The 26,673-nt window shown below is 38.3% G+C and overlaps 1 protein-coding gene across 4 annotated transcripts in view; it reads right to left on the bottom strand.

Annotated features, from left to right (window-relative positions):
- Positions 1–26,381, bottom strand: part of spg (dedicator of cytokinesis spg) — a 312,850-nt gene extending 286,469 nt beyond the window's left edge. For all 4 annotated transcript variants that reach the window (XM_070102877.1, XM_070102878.1, XM_070102879.1 and 1 more), the window contains exons 1-5: positions 26,226–26,381; positions 15,157–15,243; positions 12,928–13,024; positions 8,847–8,943; positions 5,916–6,079 (exon numbers count right to left, since the gene is read on the bottom strand). In XM_070102877.1, coding sequence (XP_069958978.1) covers positions 5,916–6,079; positions 8,847–8,943; positions 12,928–13,024; positions 15,157–15,243; positions 26,226–26,262 — 482 coding nt within the window. In that variant the 5' untranslated portion in view covers positions 26,263–26,381. The remainder of the gene's footprint in view (positions 1–5,915; positions 6,080–8,846; positions 8,944–12,927; positions 13,025–15,156; positions 15,244–26,225) is intronic.
- Positions 26,382–26,673: the final 292 nt, after the last annotated feature.

Genomic DNA, 26,673 nt, shown 5'->3' with positions numbered 1-26,673 from the left:
TAACCATAGAATTGACGAAGGAAAAAAGGCGAGGGGTGTATTGAGGTATCTGTGGAGACAAGAAACGTTATCCATGGAGGCAAAGAAGGGAATGTATGAGAGTATAGTGGCACCAACGATCTTATATGGGTGTAAAGCACGGGTTGTAAATGCTGCAGCCAGGAGGCGGCTGGAGGCAGTAGAGATGTCGTATCTAAGGGCAATGTGTGGTGTAAATATGTACTATTGCAGGGAATTCATAGTGTGGAAATTAGGTGGTGGTGTGGAGTTACTAAAATTATTAATCAGAGGGCTGAAGATGGGTTCTTGAGTTGACTGGTCATTTAGAGAAGATGGAGCAAAATAGAATGACTTGGAGAGCGTATAAATCTGTATTGGAGGGGAGGAGGAGTAGGGGGTCGTCCTAGGAAAGGATGAAGGGCTAGAGGTAAAAAAAGGTTTCGTGTGCAAGAGGCTTGGACATACAGCAGGCATGTGTGAGCGTGTTAGATAGGAGTGAATGGAAATAAATGGTTTTTGGAACCTGACGATCTGTTGGAGTGTGAGTAGGGTAATATTTTGTGAAGGGATTCAGGGAAACTAGTTAGCCAGACTTGAGTCCTAGTGGTGGGAAGTAAAATGCCTGCACTTTAAAGGAGGGGTTTAGGATATTGGCTGCTTGGGATGACATCTAAACTGTCATGTCTGAGTGCATCTGCAAAGACACTGACTGTGAATGATGGTTAAAGTGTTGAATGTTGGTGAAAGTGTTTCTTTTTGGGGGTTACCCTGCCTCAGTGGGAAATGGATGACATGTTAAAAAAAATTAGTTTTCTCCTTTTTCAGGTCACCCTGCCAAAATGGGTGATGACCGGTATGTTGAAAAACAAAAAATATTAAACTGTGGATACAAACTATCCCAAATAGATACTTATACTGCCCATGTTTTCATATCTACAGTACTTTCCCAACTATATCCTGCTCATTAAACGGTGTCTTACACAAATCCAGAGATGCATCTATCTACAGTACATTCTTTAATCATTTTAACATTGTGCATCAGTGTCTAATCCAGAGTACTGTTCGTATAATTACCGTAATAATTCTACACTCCCCTCTAGCTCACAAATTAAGAGCTGAAAGTTTTGGGATGTTTCAATCTGTCCTGAACCATTACGAAGTTGTTCAAGTTTCATCTTCAATTCAAAGGAGAGCTGTGGATTACTCTAGCAACAGTGATGAAACTTTCATCCTTCAATATTTCTATTCTTTTATTATTTCAAGATTAATAATAAAAAAACCTTCTCTTTTTCCCCAGCATGTTACCCGCTTACACATTCAAAAGCACTTTTAACTACCTTGGTATCTTCATCACTCACTATGCAGACTTCCCACTTACTTCCACCACACACCCTAGTTCAATACAGACCTCTCAGCAATAACATGGACAACATTAATTGTTTAAGTGGACATTTAACTTACTTTTTCAATCTGATGGATGACAGTAAACATCCCTACTGTTAGGCACATAGACCATGTTCAAGTGTGATGATTCTCCAGTGTGACTGATCCATAGCAGATTAAAGTGTGGATTTATTCTTTCACTGCCATGAGTATTGCTGCTTTAACTTTAAACCCTCCACACCCCTCAAACTGGAACCTTCTTGTGCATCCATACAGTTGAAAAAGAAAAATTACTTCATCTTTTAAAATATTAGAGAATCTTTTTAACAGTAATGACGCCAACGACTTGAGGAATTACACAAGCGTGAAGATAGTGGTCGGGAGCACTCTACACAACAATTTTGTGCGCTTTGAGGCTTATTTCTGGCTTATTCCAGAGCTCAAACAAACCCAGTTCCTGGTTATATCGCTAGTATACCTTCCCGTGCCGTCCAATTATCACAAGAAACTGCCATTCATCCATACAACTAACCTGTTAAGAGTAGATTTTGTTAGTTTGGTAAATGTTACACTATTTTCAACAAATTCCAATTTAAAAACAGTTCAAAGCAAATACTGTAGGCATTCTAACCATTAAGGGAACCTTCTCTCTTCTTACTAATCACAGCCCCAGGCCTCCTGTATAATACTTGCCCTCCATTTTGAATCCATCACCACACTCAAAAATCAACATTTTTCCCCTATTCTCAGCAAATAAATCATAAATAAGAAAGCTTGGACATGGTTCAGTCCATCCTAATAACAAACACACCTAATAAAAATCCATAAAACAGAATGGGGGAGGACACACCTTACCAAAGAATATTGCCCAAAAATCAACCATTTCTGCCATTTTGAAGCTTATTTGAGGCCACTTCTAGCCCTAAACTCACTAAAATCTTCTGAACTTCACTAAACTCGCAAAAAAAAAAAAAAAAAATAACACATTGGCTGTTTCCCAGAGAGGCAGGGTGACCCAAAAAGAAAGAAAAACCCAAAAAGAGAAAAATACTTTCATCATCATTCAACACTGTCACCATCACTCATACATAATCACTGTCTTTGCAGAGGTGCTCAGATACGACAGATTAGAAGTCCCTCCAAGCTGCCAATATCCCAAACCCCTCCTTTAAAGTGCAGGCATTGTACTTCCCATTTCCAAGACTCAAGTCCGGCTAACTGGTTTCCCTGAATCCCTTCAAATATTACCCTGCTCACACTCCAACTGCATCTTCTTAACTTCACTAAAATCATCTTCACTGCTTTATCTATTGGCATCAAGAAACCATAAAAAAAATCATAAAAACTACCCTAAAAAAAAAGTCCCAAATTCACCATATTAACCCAAACACAAGGACATTATGAATGGCATTTGTCAGGATTTTTTATTTTGTGCATACCCACCACACACTCATTCTCTCATGTCTAGCTCAAAATTTGGTGATGACAGGAAATTTGAGAATGCTACATATTATGCAAACTAGTTGGTTTAGAAAAACCCGTAACCAAACAATAGAACATTTTTATTTGAAAACGTTTCGGTCCTACGACCCGGCATTCTTCAGGTCACTGTGCATCACTCACACCTCACTCTCTGCCTTTCCCCACTTAACGACGGAGTTCCATCCCTGAGACCACGTCGTTAAAAGAATTTGTTGCTGAGTGATGAGCATATTATAATGGTAGTGTGTGTGTGTCAACCATCTCTGATATTGTTTTAATGTCACCTCTGCATCTTTTATAACATTCCTGGTATATTTTTAAATGTTTATACAGTACTGTAGTGTACTGTATATTGAAATAAACATAACAGAGGAAATCAGCTCTAATATACATTATTTAGGTATGAATACTAGTCAGAGAGCCCGTCATAAGTCCGAAGTGTCGGTAAATGAGTACATCACTAAGCGAGGAGAGGCTGTACTGCCTTTTAACCTCTATGTTAGAAGTGATCAAGGTCTCAGGACCGAAAAGTTTTCTAATAAATATATCCTAGTGTTTGCTTACATGTTTTTCCTAAGCCAAGCTGTTGGTATTTATTACCAACTAGTACATCAGGATGCTAATCATGTTTACATACTAGTACATGACAGACAGCTTAACCCATTGGGGGTTTCAGACGTACTAGTACATCTTACGACCCAGGGTTTGTGACGTACTAGTACACCTAAATTCTAGCGCCTTCAAATCTAGTGAGAGAAAGCCGGTAGGCCTACATATGGAAGAATGGGTCTATGTGGTCAGTGTGCACAGTATAAAAAATATCCTGCAGCACACAGTGCGTAATGAGAAAAAAAAAACTTAGACCGTGTTTCTGGATTAAAACAGCGACTTTGCACTGTATTTTCGTATGGTATTTATTGTTGTATTCTAGTTTTCTTGGTCTCATTTTATAGAATGGAAGACACATTACAGAAATTGAGATGATTTTGACTGGTTTTACAATGAGAAGTACCTTGAAATTGAGCTCAAAGTAACAGAAATGTTCGATTTTTAATAAAAGTTCAGAAGTAAACAAATCATGCCAAGCGTCCAATACACATCAACTGGCAAGTCTAATATTCTTTCACAAGTGTGCTGATATTATTTATACCATTTCTACACTAATGCAGTAGTCTGCATAACAGTAAATCTTATTTTTTTGTAAGAATAAAAATTCAAAGCAGAAAGCCAAAGAAATATAAGAAGGGCCTGGGGATGTGACTAACAAACAGAGAACTTGTTATTTTAGTGCCAGGAATGTCTTTCTCATTTATTCTGGACCCTATTCGGAAATTGGCATCTTTTGAAATTTGTGTGAAATTGGCAAAATTGCTCAATTCTGACCACTTTATTGGATAGTTGAAATCAGTAAATGGGTGGTTTCTTGTACTCAGTCAATAGAAAAAATGAAGTTCTAGTGAAATAGTTATGATTTTTGTCGACTAGTACACTGGAATTGGCCAAAAATAGGGCTCAAAGTGGGCAAAATCGCCGATGCGTAAACATCGTCAAGACCGCTAACTTCATGAGAGCATAATTCCGTAAGTTTTCCATCAAATTTCATACTTTTGGTGTCATTATGATGGGGAAAACATTCTCTATCTTTTCATAAGAAAAAATAATTTTTTTTTTTTTTTAAATTTGGCCGACCCTGAGAACAAGTTTCTGAGAGGACCTGTCGACCCACAAAGGGTTAAGAGTTAACATGTTCTTCCCAGAATAACTGGCAAGTCTATTTGGAGGAGACCTAGATATATCCTCTGTGCTCCTCCCATCTAGCTATCTTAGCCATCTACTTTTGGCCAAATACATGGCTGACATTCATCTGAATTTTTTTTTTTTTTTTAACAAGTCGGCCGTCTCCCACTGAGGCAGGGTGACCCAAAAAGAAAAAATCCCCAAAAAGAAAGAAAATCCCCAAAAAGAAAGAAAATCCCCAAAAAGAAAGAAAATCCCCAAAAAGAAAAAATCCCCAAAAAGAAAATATTTTCATCATCATTCAACACTTTCACCTCACTCATACATAATCACTGTTTTTGCAGAGGTGCTCAGAACACAACAGTTTAGAAGCACATATGTACGTATAAAGAGACACAACATATCCCTCCAAACTGCTAATATCCCGAAACCCCTCCTTTAGAGTGCAGGCATTGTATATCCCATTTCCAGTGCATATTAATAGATCTCACTTACTGCTAACTACCCAACCACAAACCAGCATGAAGATTCTTTCCTGTGTCTCATTCCAACACATGCAAAATTATGACTAAAATCAACGCACAAATGGACCACAATGATAAACATGAAAATACATGAGATCTCCAATCGAGATCCCGGTAGAATTACCTCTAACATAGGACCCCCCCTCAAACTTTTGTCGTTTATTGACAGATATTTACTTTCTCTGATTTCAAAGAAGAATGTTTGTAAAATCTGTATTCAGAAACTGTTAATGAAGATTAATACTTTCTCACTCCCTGGATATTTAGAGAAGATGGAGCAAAATAGGATGATTAGGAGGGTATATTAACCTGTGTTGGAGGGAAGGAGAGGTAGGTGTTGTCCCAGGAATGGTTGGAGGGATGGGGTAAATGTTTCAACTGCTAGGAGCATGCACATCCCACAGGCTTACGCGAGAGAATTACATCAGAGTGGAGGAAAGTGGTTTTTGTGGCTGGACATGCTACTGAAGTGTAAGGTAACATTTATGAAGGGATTCAGGAAAATGAGTTAGCCAGTCTTGAATCCTTGAAGTGGAAAGTACAGTGCCTGCACTCTAAAGGAATCGTGAGGATGTTGCAGTTTCAAGGGTTAGCTGAACTATGTCAGCAAGATTCTGGCAAAACAGAGATTAAGTGAATGATGGTCAATGTGTTTCCTCTTTTCTTGGGTCATTCTACCTCAGTGGGAGATGGCTAATGCATTAAAAAAAATAATACAACAATAACCTTTAACATAGTTATTCAATACCTAATTTCATCAATAAATACTCTTATTCAACTTTTACTAACCTATTTCCCCAGTCAATTTTGGATGTAATCTTCAGTTTGAGTTGTGCAATCTGATCAGAGGTTAATGTGCCAGTAATCAACTGCTTGCGCCAGTCTGCCACATCCATCATAGCCTTGCGGACTGCATCCCAGAGCTCCTGATCGCCCTGGGAAGTTCCAAGAAGCTGTGCCCAAGAAATTACTGCATAAGTAACCTGCTTTCCTTTTATTTCATTTTTTAAAGCAATGTTATTCACTTAAAGTAATAGGAAAATAAAGTTAGCCAAAAAATTGCCTATTTATACCTGAAGGTTTATCTCAGTGTCAAGTATTTATATTCTGACCTATAGCAATAGTTAAGGACAGAGCTTCATGAAAAGGTCATTAAAATGACATGCAGAGAAAGAAAAAGTAAAAGATTCACAAGGCATATTATTATTACAGTAATCTCTCACTTTATGTGCCATATAAATTCATAATACTGATCAGGAAGGGGAGAAGGAAAAGGAGAAAGCTGAAGTGCTTCATCATATAAAGGACCTGACTATGGAGAAAGTGGTAAAATTATTGGCGAAGGCTTGGAAAACACACACATGAAATAGAGTGAGTTACCCACTATATTTCACACAGTTGTGCAAATCCTAAAGAGGTTATACAACACCTGGGGAATGGGAGGTAAATAAGTTTGATCCAAGGATAAGGAACATAGCTTCAATTCCTTGGATCAACAGCCTTTCACCAGTATCAAAGCATTTTGCTGAAAGGTTCACAGAGCACAAATATTACAACGTACTGTAAAAATACATGAAATTGGCAGAGTATGTGTTGAAATTGTAATCTTAACTTGCAGTCATTCAAACAAAACACAGGTGTAAAATACCTGTTTGATGGAAAAATTAACTACAGCATGGTAATAATCTACCACTGGAATAAATTGCTAAATGTTAGAAATAAAAAATCCGGGCCTTCACTTCTATAAACTCAGTTAAGTGTCAATAAAACATTTTCAGAAAACTTTGCTATTTTTATTGATGTGTAACAAACTCTTAATTAACCCTTTGACCGTTTTGGTCGTATATATACGTCTTACACGCCACTGTTTCAGACGTATTTATACACGTAAATTCTAGCGGCTTCAAATCAAGCAGGAGAAAGCTGGTAGGCCCACATGTGAGAGAAGGGGTCTGTGTGGTCAGCATGCACCACATAAAAAAAATCCTGCAGCACACAGTGCAGTGCAGTGCCGATTTTGAGGTGTATTTTCACGTAGTATTTATCATTGTATTCTCATTTTCATGGTCTCGTGTGATAAAATGGAAAACATATTACAGAAGTAGAGATGATTTTGATTAATTTCACGATGAAACCGACCTTGAAATTGAGCTCAAATTACCGGAAATGTTCGATTTTTACCAATGTTCAGGAGTAAGCAAATCACACCACACGTCCAATACATGCCCACTGGGGAATCTAATATTCCTTCACTAGTGCACTGATATTATTTATACCATTTTTAAAATAATGCAGTAGTCTGCATAACAGTAAATTTTGTATTTTTTGTATGAATAAAACATCAAAATAGAAAGCAATAGTAATATAAGAGGGGGGCTAGAGACGTGACTAATGAACAGAGGATATGTTATTTTAGTGCCAAGAATGTCTACATTGTTTATTCTGGACCCTATTTTGAAATTGGCATCTTTTTTAATTTGCATGAAATTGGCCAAATTGCCAATTTCTGACCACTTTATTGGGTAGTTCAAATCAGTACATGGGCGGTTTCTTGTACTCAATCGATAGAAAAAATGGAGTTATAAAGAAATAGCTATGAGTTTGGTCAACTGGAACAATGGAATTGGCCAAAAACAGGGCTCAAAGTCGGCGAAATCGCGGATGCGTATATGTCGCCGAGACTGCTAACTTCGTGGAGCGTAATTCCGTGAGTTTTCGACAAAATTTCATACTTTTGGTGTCATTACCATCGGGAAGAGATTCTTTATCATTTCATAAGAAAAAAAAATTTTTTTTTTTTCTTTTCCAAAAATTTTGGGACACAGAATGACAGTTTCAGAAAGGGGCTGGTGACAGTCGAAGGGTTAAAACAGTGTGCTTGCATTGTAAATGTAACTTAAAGCCAACTCCCCTAGCCTGCCTCCCAGCCAGACTGCAACTCACTACGCCCCTTGCAATACAGAAATTCTGAAACCACCCTTACTTAAAACTACCAAGCCAATGCTCCTACCCACTGAACCTTGAAGAATCTTATTGTAGTTTTCATGGTCCAGTAGAAAAGTGTTGGCTTGCTAGTTTTAGGGATACCTTGGTGCAGGACTGAACTTCAACTCCTTGAAATGTAATACTAACAATACATATGTATTAGGTTGGGGGCAAGGGGCTAGTAACCCCTTCTTCTGTATAATTTAATAAATTTATACAGGTCACCCTGTCTTGGTGGGATACAGCCGGTGTGTATAAAAAAAATGTATTAGGTATGCATGCGAAGAGTTGTGGTTCATGGAGAAACATGATGGAAGTTTGCTTACCAGCAAGAGTTGGTGAAATTTTTTGTTTTTTTTTTTGGATGGGAGGGGAGGTCATAAAATATTATCACCCTATTCCAGTTGATATTTAAACTCAAGAAAAAGTATTTAGAAGAAAGGAAAACTTGGTGCAGAAAATCCAGCTAGTACATTTTGAAAAATACTCTAGTTGGTTTTCAATTTAGGGTGTTGTATGCCAAGCCGAAAGAAAATGGGCACCCTGCCTAATAAGAGTTGGACTGCCCGGACAACAAGCTCATCGATAGTGTACATACCTAAACAAAAGAGCAAATGCAGGAATTCCCCCCAACCCCACCCAAGTTAAACAGGATACTGAGCACAGGCTCAGTGTATGATGATGTATACCTATGCCTATCTATAACTATTGTACCCATTTTACTTTAGGCCTTACCACATAGAGATTCTTCCATATTTGACCCCATTCTCGTAGCACTGAGGCCGCCTCTTGTACTACAGGGTCCTCTACAGGTGTTACAGTCTCATACAACCTGAAGAAATTTTATTAAAAATTTTGTTAAAAACCAAAATTTCTACTTAAAATACTATTTAAAAAATAACAAATGATGCAAGTATGGAAATAAAATCATTGTTTTTTGCTTCACAAATACACGAGGCATTGAGCAGCAGAAAAGAATAAGCACTATCAATGCCAAAATGTAGGTTAGTAAATCAAATGCGTGGGGTGTGTAGATACTGTACTCTGTACCTAAGCTAGGCTTAGAGCCCCATAACGAAGCACGGTAACTTTAGCTTCATAGTTATATCTCCCCCATGCCTGAATTTTTCTCCACTGTTTGAATTTGTCGCTTATTTTTTTCTGCCACTTAATGCTTTATACGTACATCATATACTGCACAGTATTATAAAGAATCCCTGCACAAAATCAGTTTACTATTTCCTCTTATACCATCAGTGCAAGATTTACACTATGCAAAAAAAAAAAAAAAAAAAAAAAATATGCTTCACTCATCCTGTTCGTAGTTGCCTAGTCTCTTAATTATCCATTGCCAGGTTCACTCCCCCTTAGCCTCATCAGCACTATTGTTTCTTACATACTTTTTAAGTTATTACACAGTTGCAAAATTGCGCATATATTCGGTGAACATGCCACATTAATCAGTTTACATGGCAAAATACACAAGGGAAAATGTGGCACATGCTGGCTTCCTTTCCCCTCCGTCTCGCAGTGAACTTATGAGTGAATCTATTGTCTTACTGGGGAGGCCTACATAATGTACACAACCTCCCTCACCTCAGTGCTCCATTTGTATGCATCCAATAAAATACTCTGTTTTAGTAAATCAGCTGTTGATATTTTTATGATACTTTCTTATCTGTGAATAGTAACTTTGGCACCTAAGAGGAATGGGAATGATAGGCTTATAAGTGGTGCAAGGAAGAAGCATAGGCAAGAAAGCCTTGGTGTTATGAATAAAACTGAGATACAGTGGACCCTCGAGTTTCGGCAGCATCTACTTTCGTGAAATTCGACTTTCGGCAAGTTTTTTTGGCAAAATTTGGCCTCGAGTTTTGTGATTAGAAGGTGTTCAAAGTGAGGTGTGTGTGCGTATTAACTTCGTAATATGTAAAATTGTGACTAGTGAATTTCTCGTGATTCAGTGACCGTCCGGTACCCGTCCGCCCGTCACCGCGCACACAAAGCCAGTCTCCCACGCCATTCATGCTCAGTGTTCCGCCCATCACCGCGCACACAAAGCCAGTCTCCCACGCCATTCATGCTCAGTGTGCCATTGTTTACCAACACGTGACCATCACCCCGCGGGTTCATACATAAATAGTGTGCTAAAATTTCCAGCCAAGACAGGACTCACAGCAATGGTTTCAAGTTGGAAAAATTCAGATTCAAGAAGGATATAGGAAAGCACTGGTTTGGTAATAGAGTTATGGATGAGTGGAACAAGCTCCCGAGTACAGTTATTGAGGCTAAAACGTTGTGTAGTTTTAAAAATAGGTTAGATAAATACATGAGTGGGTGTGGGTGGGTGTGAGTTGGACCTGACTAGCTTTGCTGCTGGGTCTGGTACAGTGCCCCCATCCTTGAGTGGGGATGACCAAACTGGGTGGGTCACTGGGATAATCCGGGGGGTGGGTCACTGGTCTAATCCGGCGGTGGACATGGACCTGCTCCGCATGGGTCAGCAGGCCTGTTGCAGTGTTCCTTCTTTCTTATGTTCTTATAATAATCCATTATTTTTTGTGATTGCAACTGCTAAATAAGTCACCATGGGCCCAAGGAAAGCTAGTGCACGCCCTTTGGTAAAGAAAGCGAAGAACACGATCCAGAGGGATTTTGAAGGGTTTGAGGCAAACCCTGACCCTGCCGACCCTCTGCCTGTTGTGGAAGGTGTTGTGGCATTGGGCAAGTCCATGGGGTTGGAGGTGAGTGACGGGGATGTGGAAGAGTTGGTGGAGGACCACAGGGAAGAGATAACCATTGACAAACTGCAAGAGCTTCAACTGGAACAGCATCAGATCACAGCTGAGGAACTTGCTTCAGAGGAGGAAAAGAGAGTGAAGGAGGTGCCTTCTTCAGTGACTAAGGACATGTGTTCAAAGTGGAATGAGTTGCAAAGTTTTTTTGAAAAGTATCTCCCTGACCAAGCTGAAACAAGCCATATCTGCAACATGTTCAGTGACAAAACCTTGTCCCACTTCAGACAATCATAAAGAAATGCCAGAAACAGACCTCTCTGTACAGATATTTTGTGCGACAGGGGTCCAGTGACTCAAGTTGCTCCCAGTGGCATTAAAAGAAGAAGGGAAGTAACCCCAGAAAAGGACTTGCTACCTGAAGTCCTAATGGAAGGAGATTCTCATTCCAAACAATAGTGTACACCTTCCTCCTATCCTCTCCTCCCATCTTCCATCCACCCAGAAGTCTTCAGTAAAGGTTAGTGTAATGTTGTTATTTTTTATATGCATGTACTTAATTTTCTGATTGTTTTCAGTATGCAAATCTTTATTTAATTTGAAAAAAAAAAATTTATTTTAATATTTTTGGGCGTCTGGAACGGATTAATTTTATTTCCATCATTTCTGATGGGGAAAATGGTATCGAGTTTCATGAATTTCGGCTTTCGGCAGGCTCTCTGGAACGGATTAATCACGAAACTCGGGGATCCACTGTACTACAGTGGTGCAAAGGATCGCTTCAACTTGCTAATTTGAGGTAATGCATCAGACGATTTTAAGTGAAAGTCCATAGTTATTTACCACTCCAAGACTCCCTGGGCTTTGAAAAGTACAGATAAAACCACTTCACCAGTTATTTGCAGGTCAAACCAGTCAGCATGAATGAGAGAAATTATTTACTGACTGGTTTAAGATCATTTTATTCCTAAAGTCAAGTTTAACCTGCACAGCAAGAACCTTGCATTCAAGGTTCTCTTCACTCTTGAAAATTTCTGTACTCATCCATAAGTTTTGATGGATGTGCATTCACATGTAAAAGTTGCACTTTTACTGCCAAATACAATATTTTTAATGCAACCACTAGATCATGGAAATATTAGGACATTTAAGTGTAACTGCACATAAAAAAGTTCATTTTGTGAATCAAAGACCACATCTCTGCAATATTTCATATTCATGTGTGTAATACTAACATTGATAAAAAATCTTAAATAACAGTGTTTTCAACTTAGGGGTCATGCACTAAACCAGAGAAAATGTATACTACCAAAACCAAATCACATAAGAATAACACAAGAGATTTCCAATATCCCACACACGTCTAAACCTGAGTTAACACGCCGTGCAAATTAACAAGTGTCTGGTGCCCAAGACAGCCTCCCACCATGCTTTGGGGTAATTACCAATAGATCCCTGGCTACCTTCAAGGGAAACTGGACAAAAACCTTAAGTCAGTACCCAGCCAGCCAAGCTGTGGTCTGAATGTTGGATTGTGTACAGCCAGCAGTAACAGCCTGGTTGATCAGGCCCTGATCCTTTGGGAGGCCTTGTCACAGAGGCATCGACTCCCAAAACAGCCTCTAAACATAACTCTTAAATACAGGTCACCAATTATAAAAATTTTGCATTTGAAGTTCTTAAAACGTAAGTCATTTGCACAGTAAACAAGAGTATATAAGATAATTTTGTTTGCCACAATTTTGTACTGTGCAAAACTTTAATGGGTTTTCAACCCACCTGTTTTAATGAAAACACGTGAGTGTAAATTGGAATACTTAAATTAGGGGCCTCCTGTACTGACAAAAAACGTAGGTAGCCGATCTTCAATTTATAAATTCTTATCAGAATAAAATTGAAGGAGTGAGAGGTTACAACTTAATGGATGGTGGTTAAGCACAGCTTGCATCCAGCACTCACTCTCATATAAGCCATGTAATTACAAGCACACTTCTTTTCCCTCCTTCCCTAAGTGACTTAGGAAATGCACGAAGTATCCTGCTATGGTTACTGTTCTTCAGAAAAACTTGTATTATACTCACCCTTCATTGTCTATCTTGAAGGGCTTGAGATGAATGAACTGAGCGGGAAATATTCCCTTCACATTCCTATTACGTGTGGAAAACCCTCTATACCAACCTGGAAGGGAGAAAACATTGTTAAATTAGTATTCGCAATGTTATATAATATGCCCAAAATGTCTACCATCTCATGGGGCACACTAGGCATTATGATTATATTTGTGGGGAATATTACTGTTTATGCAAAGTGCTAAACCTATGTGGGTCACTATGAGCAAGGAATGATGAAAGTTCTAACTGTCCACTAATCGTGAAACAGACACGCTATTCTCAAAGCAAGGCTTCTACCTATTCATGGGGAAGTACTAAACCCTATAAGCAATACAGCACTTGGGAAATGGGAGATAATTAGGTTTGATCCAAGAAAAGAGAGGGGTAACTACAGTTCCTTTTGAATGTAAGGTCTTGGCCCCAACATTCTGATGGTAAAGTTACAGTACAGCAGTAATAACAAATGTTTACAAAATTATTGTAATGGATTCAGTCACAAATTTAATGAAAGAAAATTGGAGTAATAATGCTGATTTTGTTGGATATATCACAGGCATGTAGCTCTTCATAATATACAAATAAAATTTTTATTTCAAAAAGTATACATTTGTAACAATCAGGTGACATTTATTTTGTTAGGTAAAAGGACACAAGTGCAACTAATGTGACATTTTATTGTGGCAATGTTTCGCTCTCCAGCAGCTTTATCAAGCCATAATGGTTTGATAAAGCTCCTGGAGAGCGAAACATTGCCACAATAAAATGTCACAATAATTGCAATTAGTGTCCTTTTACCCAAGAGAGAAAGGGTTACCCTGATCCTCAAGGAGGCGATCCAACTGAACTAAACAACTATAGGCCTATATCAAACTTGCCCCTATTATCTAAAATCTTAGAAAAATTAATTCACAAACAAGTCTACTCCTACTTAGTATCTCACAACATACTCAACCCCAGTCAGTTTCGATTCAGACAGGAAAAAAGTACTAATGATGCAATTATACATATGCTCGAGCTAATATATTCGGCACTCGGAAAAAGGGAACTCCCCCTGGGATTTTTCATAGACTTACAAAAAACTTTTGCTACAGATGACCATGACCTATTGCACGAAAAGTTAGAACATTACCTAAAATTTTATCTTAGCAACAGAAACCAGTAAGTATACACAAATGGAGCTAACTCCACTACTCGACCTGTTCTTGTTGGGGTCCCACAGGGGAGTGTCCTCGGCCCACTTCTTTCTCATTTACATCAATGATCTACCAAATGCATCTAAACTCCTTAAACCCATATTATTTGCAGATGACACTACTTATGTCCTCTCTCACTCAAACCCAACCATGCTAACAGACACTGTAAATGCCAAATTACTAAAAATATCTACTTGGATGACTACCAACAAACTTACTCTCAAGATAGACAAAACCTACTTTATGCTATCTGGAAACAGAGCTTCAAATGTACAGCTAAACATAATGATAAATGGTTCACCCATTTCTAGACTCACAGAGAGCAAATTTCTAGGTCTCTGCCTTGACTGTGGTCTCAAATTCCAGACACAAAAACAGCAAATATCCAAGAAAGTCTCCAAAACAGTAGGCATCCTTTCAAAGATACGGTACTATGTACCCCAATCAGCTCTTCTTGCTCTTTATCAATCTCTCATTTACCCTTACCTCGCCTATGGTATTTGTGCATGGGGCTCAACCACAGCAAATCACCTCAGACCTTTAATAACCCAATGCAGTGTGACTGATTACCAACTCCTGCACTAGACAGCATACTCCACTGCTTTTCAAGAGTTTTAACTTGCTTAATATACAAAACATCCACACTTATTATTGTGCCCACTACATACACAGAACACTACACTCAAATATAAACCCTCCTCTCAAACTCCTCCTTGATAACTATAGACACATGTACAATATCTGGGCACCCAGATGTTTCATGTGCTTGTCAATTTGGAGAGAAAAACTTTAAAAATATGTTGGTCTGTCCTAGACCATTATCAAGTCAGGACTGTAATATAATAATGGTGCAGAATGGACCAAAATACTGTCTAGTTTCCTCTCCAAATTGTGATTAAGTTCTGAATTGCTCAACCAAGGTATTCAAGCTGTATAGCAATAAATCAATGAAAAAACACTTGAGAATATATGTAGGTTTAAGACAACAAAGTTGCCTCTCACTTACCCCGACATTCCTCCAATACTTGTACAGTCTCCCCAACATCAAGGTGCAGGGCTTGAGGCACTTCATCTTGGTCAAAATTGTAGATTACTGAAACACAAGAAATAAAACACACAAGAATTAATATATGAAGATTAATTTAGACACCATATTATAATGGTGTACACAGTAGCAGCCAGTTTAAGAGGTAGGACCTGCCAGTGAAACTACCTCTACAACCACACATAATAGAGAATATATAGTTGTGTACTCTATGCTCAGAGAATAAAACACCTAAATGTTCAGCTGCAGTTCACATTGACAAGGGGTCCGAGGTTCACTAACTGCACTGCCGCAACATAAATCTCAGTAGAATCTGGAGCCAGTGTAAATGAGACACCAATAAAATGGCCACACCCCCATTAAATGGCAACAAAATTTGTGGGCAACATTATCATCATACATCATACAAAATGTAACTATATCTGCAAGCTATTTTTTACAAAATACAGTAGGGTCCCCACTTATACGGCAGGTTAGGTTCCAGGCTACCGTGGGAAAGTAGAATGTCATTTTTTTTCCACTTACAGTTGACCATGACCTATTGCACCTAAAACTTGAGCATTACGGGGTCAGAGGACACTCCATTACTTAAAACCTTATCTTAGCAATAGAAACCAGTATGTATACACAAATGGAGTTAAATCCAATACTCAACCTGTTCTTGTTGGGGTCCCACAGGGAAGTGTCCTTGGTCCACTTCTTTCTCTTTTACATCAATGACCTTCCAAACACATTTAAACTCCTTAAACTTGATATATTTGCAGATGACACTACTTATATCTTCTCTCGCCCAAACCCAACTATACTAACAGACACTGTAAATGACAAACAACTGAAAATATCTATTGGGATGACTACCAACAAACTTACTTACTCTCAATATTGACAAAACCTACTTCATGCACTTTGGAAACAGAGCTTCAAATGTACAGCTAAACACTGATAAATGGTTCACCCATTTCAAGACACACACACGGCAAATTTCTAGGTCTCTACCTTGACTGCAGTCACAAATTCCAGACCCACATACAGCAAATATCCAAGAAAGTCTCCAAAACAGAAGGCATCCTTTCAAAGGTATGGTACTATGTACTCCAAATGGCTCTTCTTGCTCTTTACCACTCTCTCATCTACCCTTACCTCATCTATGGTATTTGTGCATGGTGCTCAACCACAGCAAATCACCTTAAACCTTTAATAACCCAACAAAAAGTTGCAGTGCAATTGATTACCAACTACTGCACTAGGCAACACACACCACCACTTTTTAAGAGCCTTAACCTGCTTAATATACAAAACATCCACACTTATTATTGTGCCTACTACACACACAAAACATTATACTCAAATATAAACCCTCCTCTCAAACTCCTCCTTGATAGCTACAACAGAACACACAGGCATAACACATGGCACAAATCACTCTGATATCCCTCGTGTCCATCTCTCCCTATGCAAAAATGCTATGTACATATAGGGCCTGAAGATCTGGAACTCATCGACAGAACACACTTAAGGGCTCTGGTGGCCTGGTGGTTAACGCTCTCGCTTCACACGACGAGGGCCTGGGTTCGATTCCCAGCCAGAGTAGAAACATTGGACGTGTTTCTTTCCACCTGTTGTCTATGTTCCCCATCAGTAAAATGGGTACCTGGGTGTTAGTCGACTGGTGTGGGTCGCATCCTGGGACACTGACCTAAGGAGGCCTGGTCACAGACCGGGCCGCGGGGGCGTTGACCCCCGGAACTCTCTCCAGATAAACTCCAGATAAAGGGCCCCTGCCTGCAAATCAATTTAAGGCCCTACTTAGAAATCACATCACCCAAAATTAACCAGACAAACACTTCTTAACATCTACCAGTTACTCAAAAAACTCCTAAATAACTTATGACTGCTCAACTATTTGATCATTTACTTCAAACTTAAAATTGTTTCAATTTCATGACTGTATATTGTGCCTGATGATTGCTCAGCTATTTAATCATTACTTCAACTGTTTCAATTTCACTGTTTTAAATTGTGCTAAATTGTAATAATACAGTGGACCCCCGCCTTACGATCAGCTCACAACTCGAACAATTATGTAAGTGTATTTTTGTAAGTGCTTTTGTACGTGTATTTTTGGGGGTCTGAAATGGACTAATCTAATGTACTAATGTACAATATTCCTTATGGGAACAAATTCGTTCGGTAACGGCACCCGAACAGACTTCTGGAATGAATTAATATCGTAAGGCGGGGGTCCACTGTACTTCATATTGTAAATTGTACTTTATGATTGTTCAACTATTTAATCATTACTTCAAACTGAAAATTGTTTCAAGTTTTAAATTGTGCTAAATTATAATACTATATTTTTATATACTATATCAAAACTGTAATTCTTCTCTACCAAACTTATTAAAGCCATATTGCATGAACTAGTTGAATATTAAATTTTCTTGTAGTCACTGTAACTCACCATATGTACAATTACAGCACTGTTATTGCCTTATTAATCTTAAGTTAGTCTTAAGCGTGCCCGAAATGCTCTGCATATAAAAGGGCTTTTGGCATGTTCACCCAATTGTTACACTCCTTTGTACAAACATGTATCATGCTAAAATAATATTCTTATTGTTTCTGTTAAATGCATATAAATGCCAGATAAAAAATTTACAGTAGCATATATTAAGTTAGCAACAGAACTAGGCATTAAAAAAACAATAAAAAGTAAAATACACACAGTATACTCATTATTTACCTTAAAATATTTGTAGTCTTAATGTAGGGTGAGAGTTGAGTGGTATTTATTATAAGAAGTTAGGTGTGGGAGATATGGTAGCCAGCTAGGCCACCCCACCCACACAATATACAACAACATTTAAAGCACCCTAGAATAATAAGATGCATATACAGTACACTCATTATTTACCTTAAAATAGTATTTGTAGTCCTAATGTAGGGCGAGAGGCGAGTAAATGAGGTAAAATAAATAAAAGAGAGAGACAGAGACACAGACAGAGAGACAGAGAGAGAGACAAGGAGTTATGTAAACAAGCAGGCGAACGTGTCTGGTTTTGGTTCGTACACGTAACATCTCATATTTATGTTAATTCATTCTACTGTGAGCTGTATTTATCATGTTTATATGTTACGTAGCATGTTTATTATATAATTTTGAAAAAATATCAGATGGATTAATGAAAATGTTTATATTAAAGTATTATATGACATTCAATGCATTTCAGTGATTATTATTGTGTATTATTACTATTAATATGGCATCCTCAAGACTAATAAGACACTCATAGTGACTGCAATGTGTACCTGCACGCTAGCAGAACGTGTAAATTTATTGAGATACAGGTACACAAGTATAATTATCAGAGTATATATAAAACATGATATAACTTTAAAACACTTGAAATTTTGGAAAGTTTCCAGATATAATGGAGACGCAGTGCTCGCAGAGCACTGCAGTGGTAACCATTAGAAAGTCAGGTGGGGGGAGTTCTGGTCATAATGTGAAATGTCCGTATTAGCGGAACGCCGTGAAGTGCAGCAAGGTTAATATAAATATGTAGAGATGAGAAGGGTGACTAATGTGTAAAATGTTATAAACACAAGTGGAAAGGGGCTGAAAGGTACCAGATTTAAACAATTTGGTTCACTCTTTCATTCTTGGCCAAAGATGAATATTTTGTTCAGCTTATTAACCCCTGGCTGTCTTTAAGAAGGCACTGGACAGTCACCTAAAGTCAGTACCTGACCAACCGGGCTGTAGTTCGTATGCCAGCTTTCATGCGGCCAGCAGTAACAGCCTGGTTGATCAGGCTCTGATCCACCATGAGACCTGGTCTCAGATCGAGCCGTGGGGGCATTGACTCCCGAAACCCACTCCAGGTAAACAGGGTTAGTAACCCAGGAAAACAAAATACGTACAACCTCTTCTCACTTTGCGATGCACTTGTTCACCGACGACTCGGACTTACGACCAGCTCTCTGACCAGTATGAAAACCTAAATAATGTATATTAGAGCTGATTTCCTCCATTCTGTTTTATTACAATATACAGTGCACTACTGAATATACATTTAAAAATATACCAGAAATGTTGTAAATGGTGCAAAGGTGACATTAAAACAAAATCAAAGATGAACCATACCCCCGGCCGGGGGTCGAGTCAAAATCAAAGATGGTCAACACAAACCCACTACCATTATAGTATGCTCCTCACTTAGCGACAAATTTGTTTACCACCGTGGTCTTAGGAACGCAACTCTGTCGTTAAGTGAGGAGAGGCTGTATTGTCTGGTTTATTTCTATTGGAGCTCTTTAAGCCTTTTTCCATGGATGCAACCATTCACCATTGCACTAACACCAAGGTACCTACTTACTACTTGAACAAGGGCTGCATGTGTAAGAAAATATTACCTAAGTTTTCACTCATTCAGGTACTGAACCCCAGTTCCTCAGTGTGTGAGCTGAGGCTACTACCAATTTAGCCACAAATCCTCAGATTAAGCCAAAAGCATTCAGTTCAGGCTTTGAGGATATTCTCTGATACCCTATGAAAATAAGACAATATTTATTTGCAATTAAGACCACTTTTGTGAGGAAGTCAAACCTACCATTACAAGGGAGCCAATACTATCATTTAAAAAAAATAAGATTACCGTTTTCAGGAAGTCAGGATTCCAACGCCATTGTTACCAGGAAACCAGTATCAGTGATGCAAGGAAAATAATACCATTTTTCTTTTTTTTTTTTATAATCATTTTTACAGGCTAAGAGCTGTTATCCTACTTCAGCTCCTTTCAAAGCCCAGCCTTATCTAAGATATATTACCACCCCCAGGTTGTGACCCACAAGAGTCGACAAAAACTCAGGTACCTACTTACTGCTAGGTGAACAGGGGCAGCAGGTGTAAAGAAACATGCCCTTTTTTTTCCTCATCCATGCCAGGGATTGAACCACACTCAATATGTAAGATGAATAAATGGATACACAATAAATTAAAACATCTCATTGGTCAAAAGAGAGGCATGTATGGGCAAATCAAAAGAAGGGATGGGTAGTTAAATCAATATATTCAACCAGAGAGAGAAAAAAGGGAATAAGAAAAGCAAAAAGAGATTATGAGGTTAAGTCACAAGGGATTCAAAGACTAACCCGAAAGGTTTCTTTTAGGTATATAGAAAATAGGTTGGTAGACAGCAACCACCCTGGGAGGTACTACCGTCCTGCCGAATGTGAAACAGAAACCTGTAACTATTTTACATGATAGAAGGATTGTTGGTGTCCTTTTTCTGTCTCATGAATATGCTGGATAACAGGTACATGTATACCTTGCTACTTCTACTTACACTTAGGTCACACTACACAGGTATGCACATACATGTGTTTACATACACATACATATCTAGGTTTTTCTTATTAGTTCTTGTTCTTCTTTATTTCACTTATTCTCCATGGGGAAGTGGAAAAGAATCTTTCCTCTGTAAGCCATGCGTGTTGTAGGAGGCGACTAAAATGCCAGGAGCAATGGGCTACTAACCCCTTTTCCTGTATAAATTACTAAAAATGAGAAAAAAGAAAATCTTTATAAAACTGAGACGTTTGAATGTGCATGGATGTAGTACGGATGGTAAGAAAGAAATCATTGTAAATGTTATGAATGAAAAGAAGTTGGATGTCTTAGCAACAAACAAAACAAAGTTGAAGGAATGGAATTAAGTCAGGAATATCTAAGAGTTAGAGCTAAGGAAAGGGCAGCAATAATGTTGAAGGATCAGTTATGGAAAGAGAAGAGGGAATATAAATGTATAAATTCAAGGATTATGAGAATTAAAATAAAGGTTGGATGCAAAAAGTGGGTCATAATAAGTGTGTATGTACGTGGAGAAGAGAGGAATGTAAAGGAGAGAGAGAAATTTTGGGAGATGTTAAGTGAATGTGAAGGAACTTTTGAACCAAGTGAGAGAATAATTGTGGTAGGGGACCTAAATGCTAAAGTAGGAGAAGCATTTAGAGAGGATGTGGTAGGTAAGTTTGGGTGCCAGGTGTAAATGATAATGGGGGTCTTTTGATTGAACTTTGTATAGAAAGGGGTTTGGTTATAGGTAATACATATTTTAAGTAAGAGGATAATTAAGTATACAAGATATGATATTGGGAGTAATAACAGTAGTTTGTTGGACTACATATTGGTAGATAAAAGACTGTTGGGTAGATTTCAGGATGTACATATTTATAGAGGGGGCCACAGATATATCAGATCACATTTTAGTGGTAGCTACAGTGAGAGTAAAAGGTACATGGGATACAAGAAAAATGGAAGCAGCAAGTAAGAGAGAGGTGAAAGTTTATAAACTAAAGAGGAGGCAGTTAGGATAAGATATAAACAACTATTGGAGGTGAGCTGGGTAGTGAGAGTATAGGCAATGGGATAGAAGTTGTATGGGGTAAGTTTAAGACTGTAATGTTAAGAGTGTTCAGCATAAGTTTGTGTTTACAGGAAAGTGGGTGCAGGAAGGAAGATGGACTGGTGGAATGATGATGTAAAGAGAGTAGTAGTAAGAGAAAAAGTTAGCATATGAGAGGTTTTTACAAAGCAGAAATGATGCAAGGAGGGAAGAGTAAATGGAGAGAAAAAAAGAGGTTAAGACAGTGGTGAAGGAATGTAAAATGAGAGCAAATGAGAGAGAGTGGGTGAGATGTTATCAAAAAATTTTGTTGAAAATAAGTTTTGGAGTAAGATTAATAAGTTGAGAAAGCCTAGGGAACGAATGGATTTGATAGCTAAAAAACAGGAGAGAAGAATTATTAAATGGAGAGTTAGAGGTATCACGAAGATGGAGGGAATATTTTGAGGAATTTTTAAATGCTGATGAAGACACGGAAGCTGTGAATTTGTGAATAGGGCAAGGAGGAATAACATTTTGTAGGAGTGAGGAAAAATCAGCTGTGAGTGTGGGGTGGGGGTGTGAGGCAGTAGGTAGAATAAAAGAGGGTAAAGCAGCTAGGATTGATAGGATAAAGATAGAAATGTTAAAAACAAGTGGGGATATAGTTTTGGGGTGGTTAGTGTTTTTATTTAATAAATGTATGGAAGAAGGTAAGGTACCAAGGGATTAGCAGAGAGAATGCATAGTTCCTTTGTATAAAGGCAAAGGGGACCAAAGAGTAAAAATTATAGGGGAATAAGTCTGTTGAGTTTACCTGGTAAAGTGAATGGTAGAGTTATTATTGAAAGAATTAACAATAAGATGGAGAGCGGGATAGCAGATAAACAAGGAGGCTCTAGTAAGGTTAAGAGGTGTGTAGACCAAATGTTTACAGTAAAATACTATATAGGTGAACAATATTTAGATATGGGTAAAGAGGTTTTTGTATCATTTATGAATTTGGAAAAGGCCTATGATATGGTGGAGTGGGAGAGGGCAATGTGGTAGATGATGCAAATGTAAGGAATAGGAGGTAGGTTACTGAACGCAGTGATGAGTTTTTACAAGGATAGTGAGGCCCAGGTTAGAGTATGCAGGAGAGGAGATTATTTCCCAGTAAAAGTAGGCCTTAGACAGGCATGTGTGATGTCACCATGGTTATTCAATATACATGTATTTATAAATGGAGTTATAAGAGAAGTGAATGTTCAGGTGTTGGCAAGAGGTGTGGGGTTAAAAAATAAAGAATCTAATGCAAAGTGGGAATTATCACAGTTGCTCTTTGCTGATGACACTGTGCTTTTAGGAGATTCTGAAGAGAAGTTGCAGAGGTTGATGGATGAGCTTGGTAGGGTATGTTTGTTAGGGTATGTAAAAGATGGAAATTAAAAGTGAATGTAGGAGAGAGTAAGGTGATGAGGCTAACAAAAAAAAATTAGGTAACAAAAGACTGGATATCAGAGTGGAGGAAGAGTGCATGGAGGAGGTGAATGTTTTCAGATATTGGGAGTGAATGTGTCAACAGATGGGTCTATGAAAGATGAGGCGAATCATAGAATTGATGAGGGGAAAAAGGGGAGTGGTGCACTAAGGAGTCTGTGGAGACAAAGAGCTTTATCCATGGAAGCAAAGAGGGGAATGTATGAGGGTATAGTTTTACCAATGCTCTTATGTGAATGTGAAGCATGGGTGGTTAATGTTGCAACAATGAGAAGGGTGGAGGCAGTGACGATGTCATGTCATGTCTGAGGGCAATTTGTGGTGTGAATATAATGCTGGGAATCCATAGTCTGGAGATGTGGAGGTGTGAGATTACCAAAACTATTATCCAGAGGGCTGAGAAGTGGTTACTGAGATGGTTTGGACATGTAGGGAGGCTGGAAAATAAAATGACTTCGAGAGTGCATATGCTGTCTTCCATATGCCAACAAGGGTAAAAGTGATTTAAATGTTCATTAATCCATTTCATTAGTGCTTAATATTTATTTCTCACTGTTTTCTGTATGTAAAACTATGGTCATTCTCTATAAAAAATTGTTTTGTTAATATATCTCGGTGACTGGAATGGATTGATAGGATTTACATTATTTCTTATGAGAAATATTACTTCAGTTTTCATACAAATCGATTTCCAGCCGACCTTATGGAACGGATTAAAGACGAAAGCCGGGGGTCTAATTGTATAAGACAACCAACAATGTCGGCATAAGACAAGACAACCAACAATGTCAGTGCAAGACAACCAATAATGTCAGCATAAGACAAGACAACCAACAATGTCATTATAAGATGATCAACAATGTGAGCATAAGACAACCAACAATATCAGTACAAGACAAGACAACCAACAATGTCAGTAAGTACAAGACAAGACAAGCAACAATGTCAGCATAAGACAACCAACAATGTCAGTAAGTACAAGACAAGACAACCAACAATGTCAGTAAGTACAAGACAAGACAACCAACAATGTCAGTGTAAGACAAGACAAGCAACAAAGTCAGTATAAGGCAACCAACAATGTCAGTACAAGACAACCAACAATGTCAGTACAAGACAACCAACAATGTCAGTACAAGACAACCAACAATGTCAGTACAAGACAACAAACAATGTCAGTACAAGACAACCAACAATGTCAGTAAGTACAAGACAAGATAACCAACAATGTCAGTAAGTACAAGACAAGATATCCAACAATGTCAGTAAGTACAAGACAAGACAACCAACAATGTCAGTATAAGACAAGACAAGCAATAATGTCAGTATAAGACAACCAACAATGTCAGTACAAGACAACCAACAATGTCAGTACAAGACAACCAACAATGTCAGTACAAGACAACCAACAATGTCAGTACAAGACAACCAACAATGTCAGGACAAGACAACCTACAAAGTCAGTACAAGACAACCAACAATGTCAGTACAAGACAACCAACAATGTCAGTACAAGACAACCAACAATGTCAGTATAAGACAAGACAACCAACAATGTCAGTACAAGACATCCAACAATGTCGGTATAAGACAACCAACAATGTCAGTATAAGACAACAAACAATGTCAGTATAAGACAACCAACAATGTCAGTATAAGGCAACCAACAATGTCAGTATAAGACAAGACAACCAACAATGTCAGTACAAGACAACCAACAATGTCAGTACAAGACATCCAACAATGTCGGTATAAGACAACCAACAATGTCAGTATAAGACAACCAACAATGTCAGTACAAGACAACCAACAATGTCAGTAAGTACAAGACAACCAACAATGTCAGTACAAGACAACCAACAATGTCAGTATAAGACAACCAACAATGTCAGTACAAGACAACCAACAATGTCAGTATAAGACAACCAACAATGTCAGTATAAGACAACCAATAATGTCAGTATAAGACAACCAACAATGTCAGTATAAGACAACCAACAACGTCAGTATAAGACAAGCAACAATGTCAATATAAGACAACCAACAATGTCAGTATAAGACAAGACAACCAACAATGTCAGTATAAGACAACCAACAATGTCAGTATAAGACAACCAACAATGTCAGTATAAGACAACCAACAATGTCAGTATAAGACAAGACAACCAACAATGTCAGTATAAGACAACCAACAATGTCAGTATAAGACAACCAATAATGTCAGTATAAGACAAGCAACAATGTCAGTAAAAGACAACCAACAATGTCAGTATAAGACAACCAACAATGTCAGTATAAGACAACCAACAATGTCAGTATAAGACAACCAACAATGTCAGTATAAGACAAGCAACAATGTCAGTATAAGACAAGCAACAATGTCAGTATAAGACAAGCAACAATGTCAGTATAAGACAACCAATAATGTCAGTATAAGACAAGCAACAATGTCAGTATAAGACAAGCAACAATGTCAGTATAAGACAACCAACAATGTCAGTATAAGACAACCAACAATGTCAGTATAAGACAAGACAACCAACAATGTCAGTATAAGACAACCAACAATGTCAGTATAAGACAACCAACAATGTCAGTATAAGACAACCAATAATGTCAGTATAAGACAAGCAACAATGTCAGTATAAGACAACCAACAATGTCAGTATAAGACAACCAACAATGTCAGTATAAGACAACCAACAATGTCAGTATAAGACAACCAACAATGTCAGTATAAGACAACCAACAATGTCAGTATAAGACAACCAACAATGTCAGTATAAGACAAGCAACAATGTCAGTATAAGACAACCAATAATGTCAGTATAAGACAAGCAACAATGTCAGTATAAGACAAGCAACAATGTCAGTATAAGACAACCAATAATGTCAGTATAAGACAACCAACATCATCACTACGAAGCAGTCAACAACGTCGTTAAAGAGCAGCGAAGAACATTAAGAGATGGGTCAGGAACGGGGCCATAAGACAGCCAAAAGAAGTCGATAACGAGGAAAACAAAAGCGCGATTTAGGAGAAAGCCAAGAAGTGTGAGGAAGTCAAAAGATCGCATAGACAGGCCAGGCATCCGAAGGGGAATGATTGTGATGCAGCAGCAGCAGCAGCAGCAGCAGTGGTCAACCCTGAGTCTCACTCACCCACGCCGTATTTCTGGTTCTTGGTGGGTGTCCACATATTGTGGAGTCCATGAGTAGTGAGGTGGGGGCAGTGATCAGCAGGAGGGGCAGCTGCTGGGGCTTCCACAACACATCTTTGCTCTACACCTTCGATGCCCCACACATATTGACTATTTACTTTTGCAGCTTGTAACAGCGGCCGCTAGATGGCAGAGGCAGCCCCAGGGGCGTTCCCCGTCACCCGCTAACTTTAAACTAATATTTCTACTACTGTTACTACTACTATTGCTGTTACTACCACTGTTACTGTTATTGACACTGAACTATCATCATTACTTAAGGCTCTTGACTCATATAATGACTCCAACAACATGCTCATTGGATAAGTCAGGTATAGATACTCAAAAATCCGGGAAAAGGGAATTAATGTACAATTGCTATGGATCCCATCACACACACTGGATTACTT

The sequence above is a fragment of the Cherax quadricarinatus genome, chromosome 83, assembly GCF_038502225.1.
Source record: "Cherax quadricarinatus isolate ZL_2023a chromosome 83, ASM3850222v1, whole genome shotgun sequence".
NCBI classification, from domain to species: Eukaryota; Metazoa; Arthropoda; class Malacostraca; order Decapoda; family Parastacidae; genus Cherax; species Cherax quadricarinatus.
The sequence above is the reverse complement of the archived record's forward strand: the minus strand, read 5'-3'. Positions and strand labels throughout refer to the sequence as shown.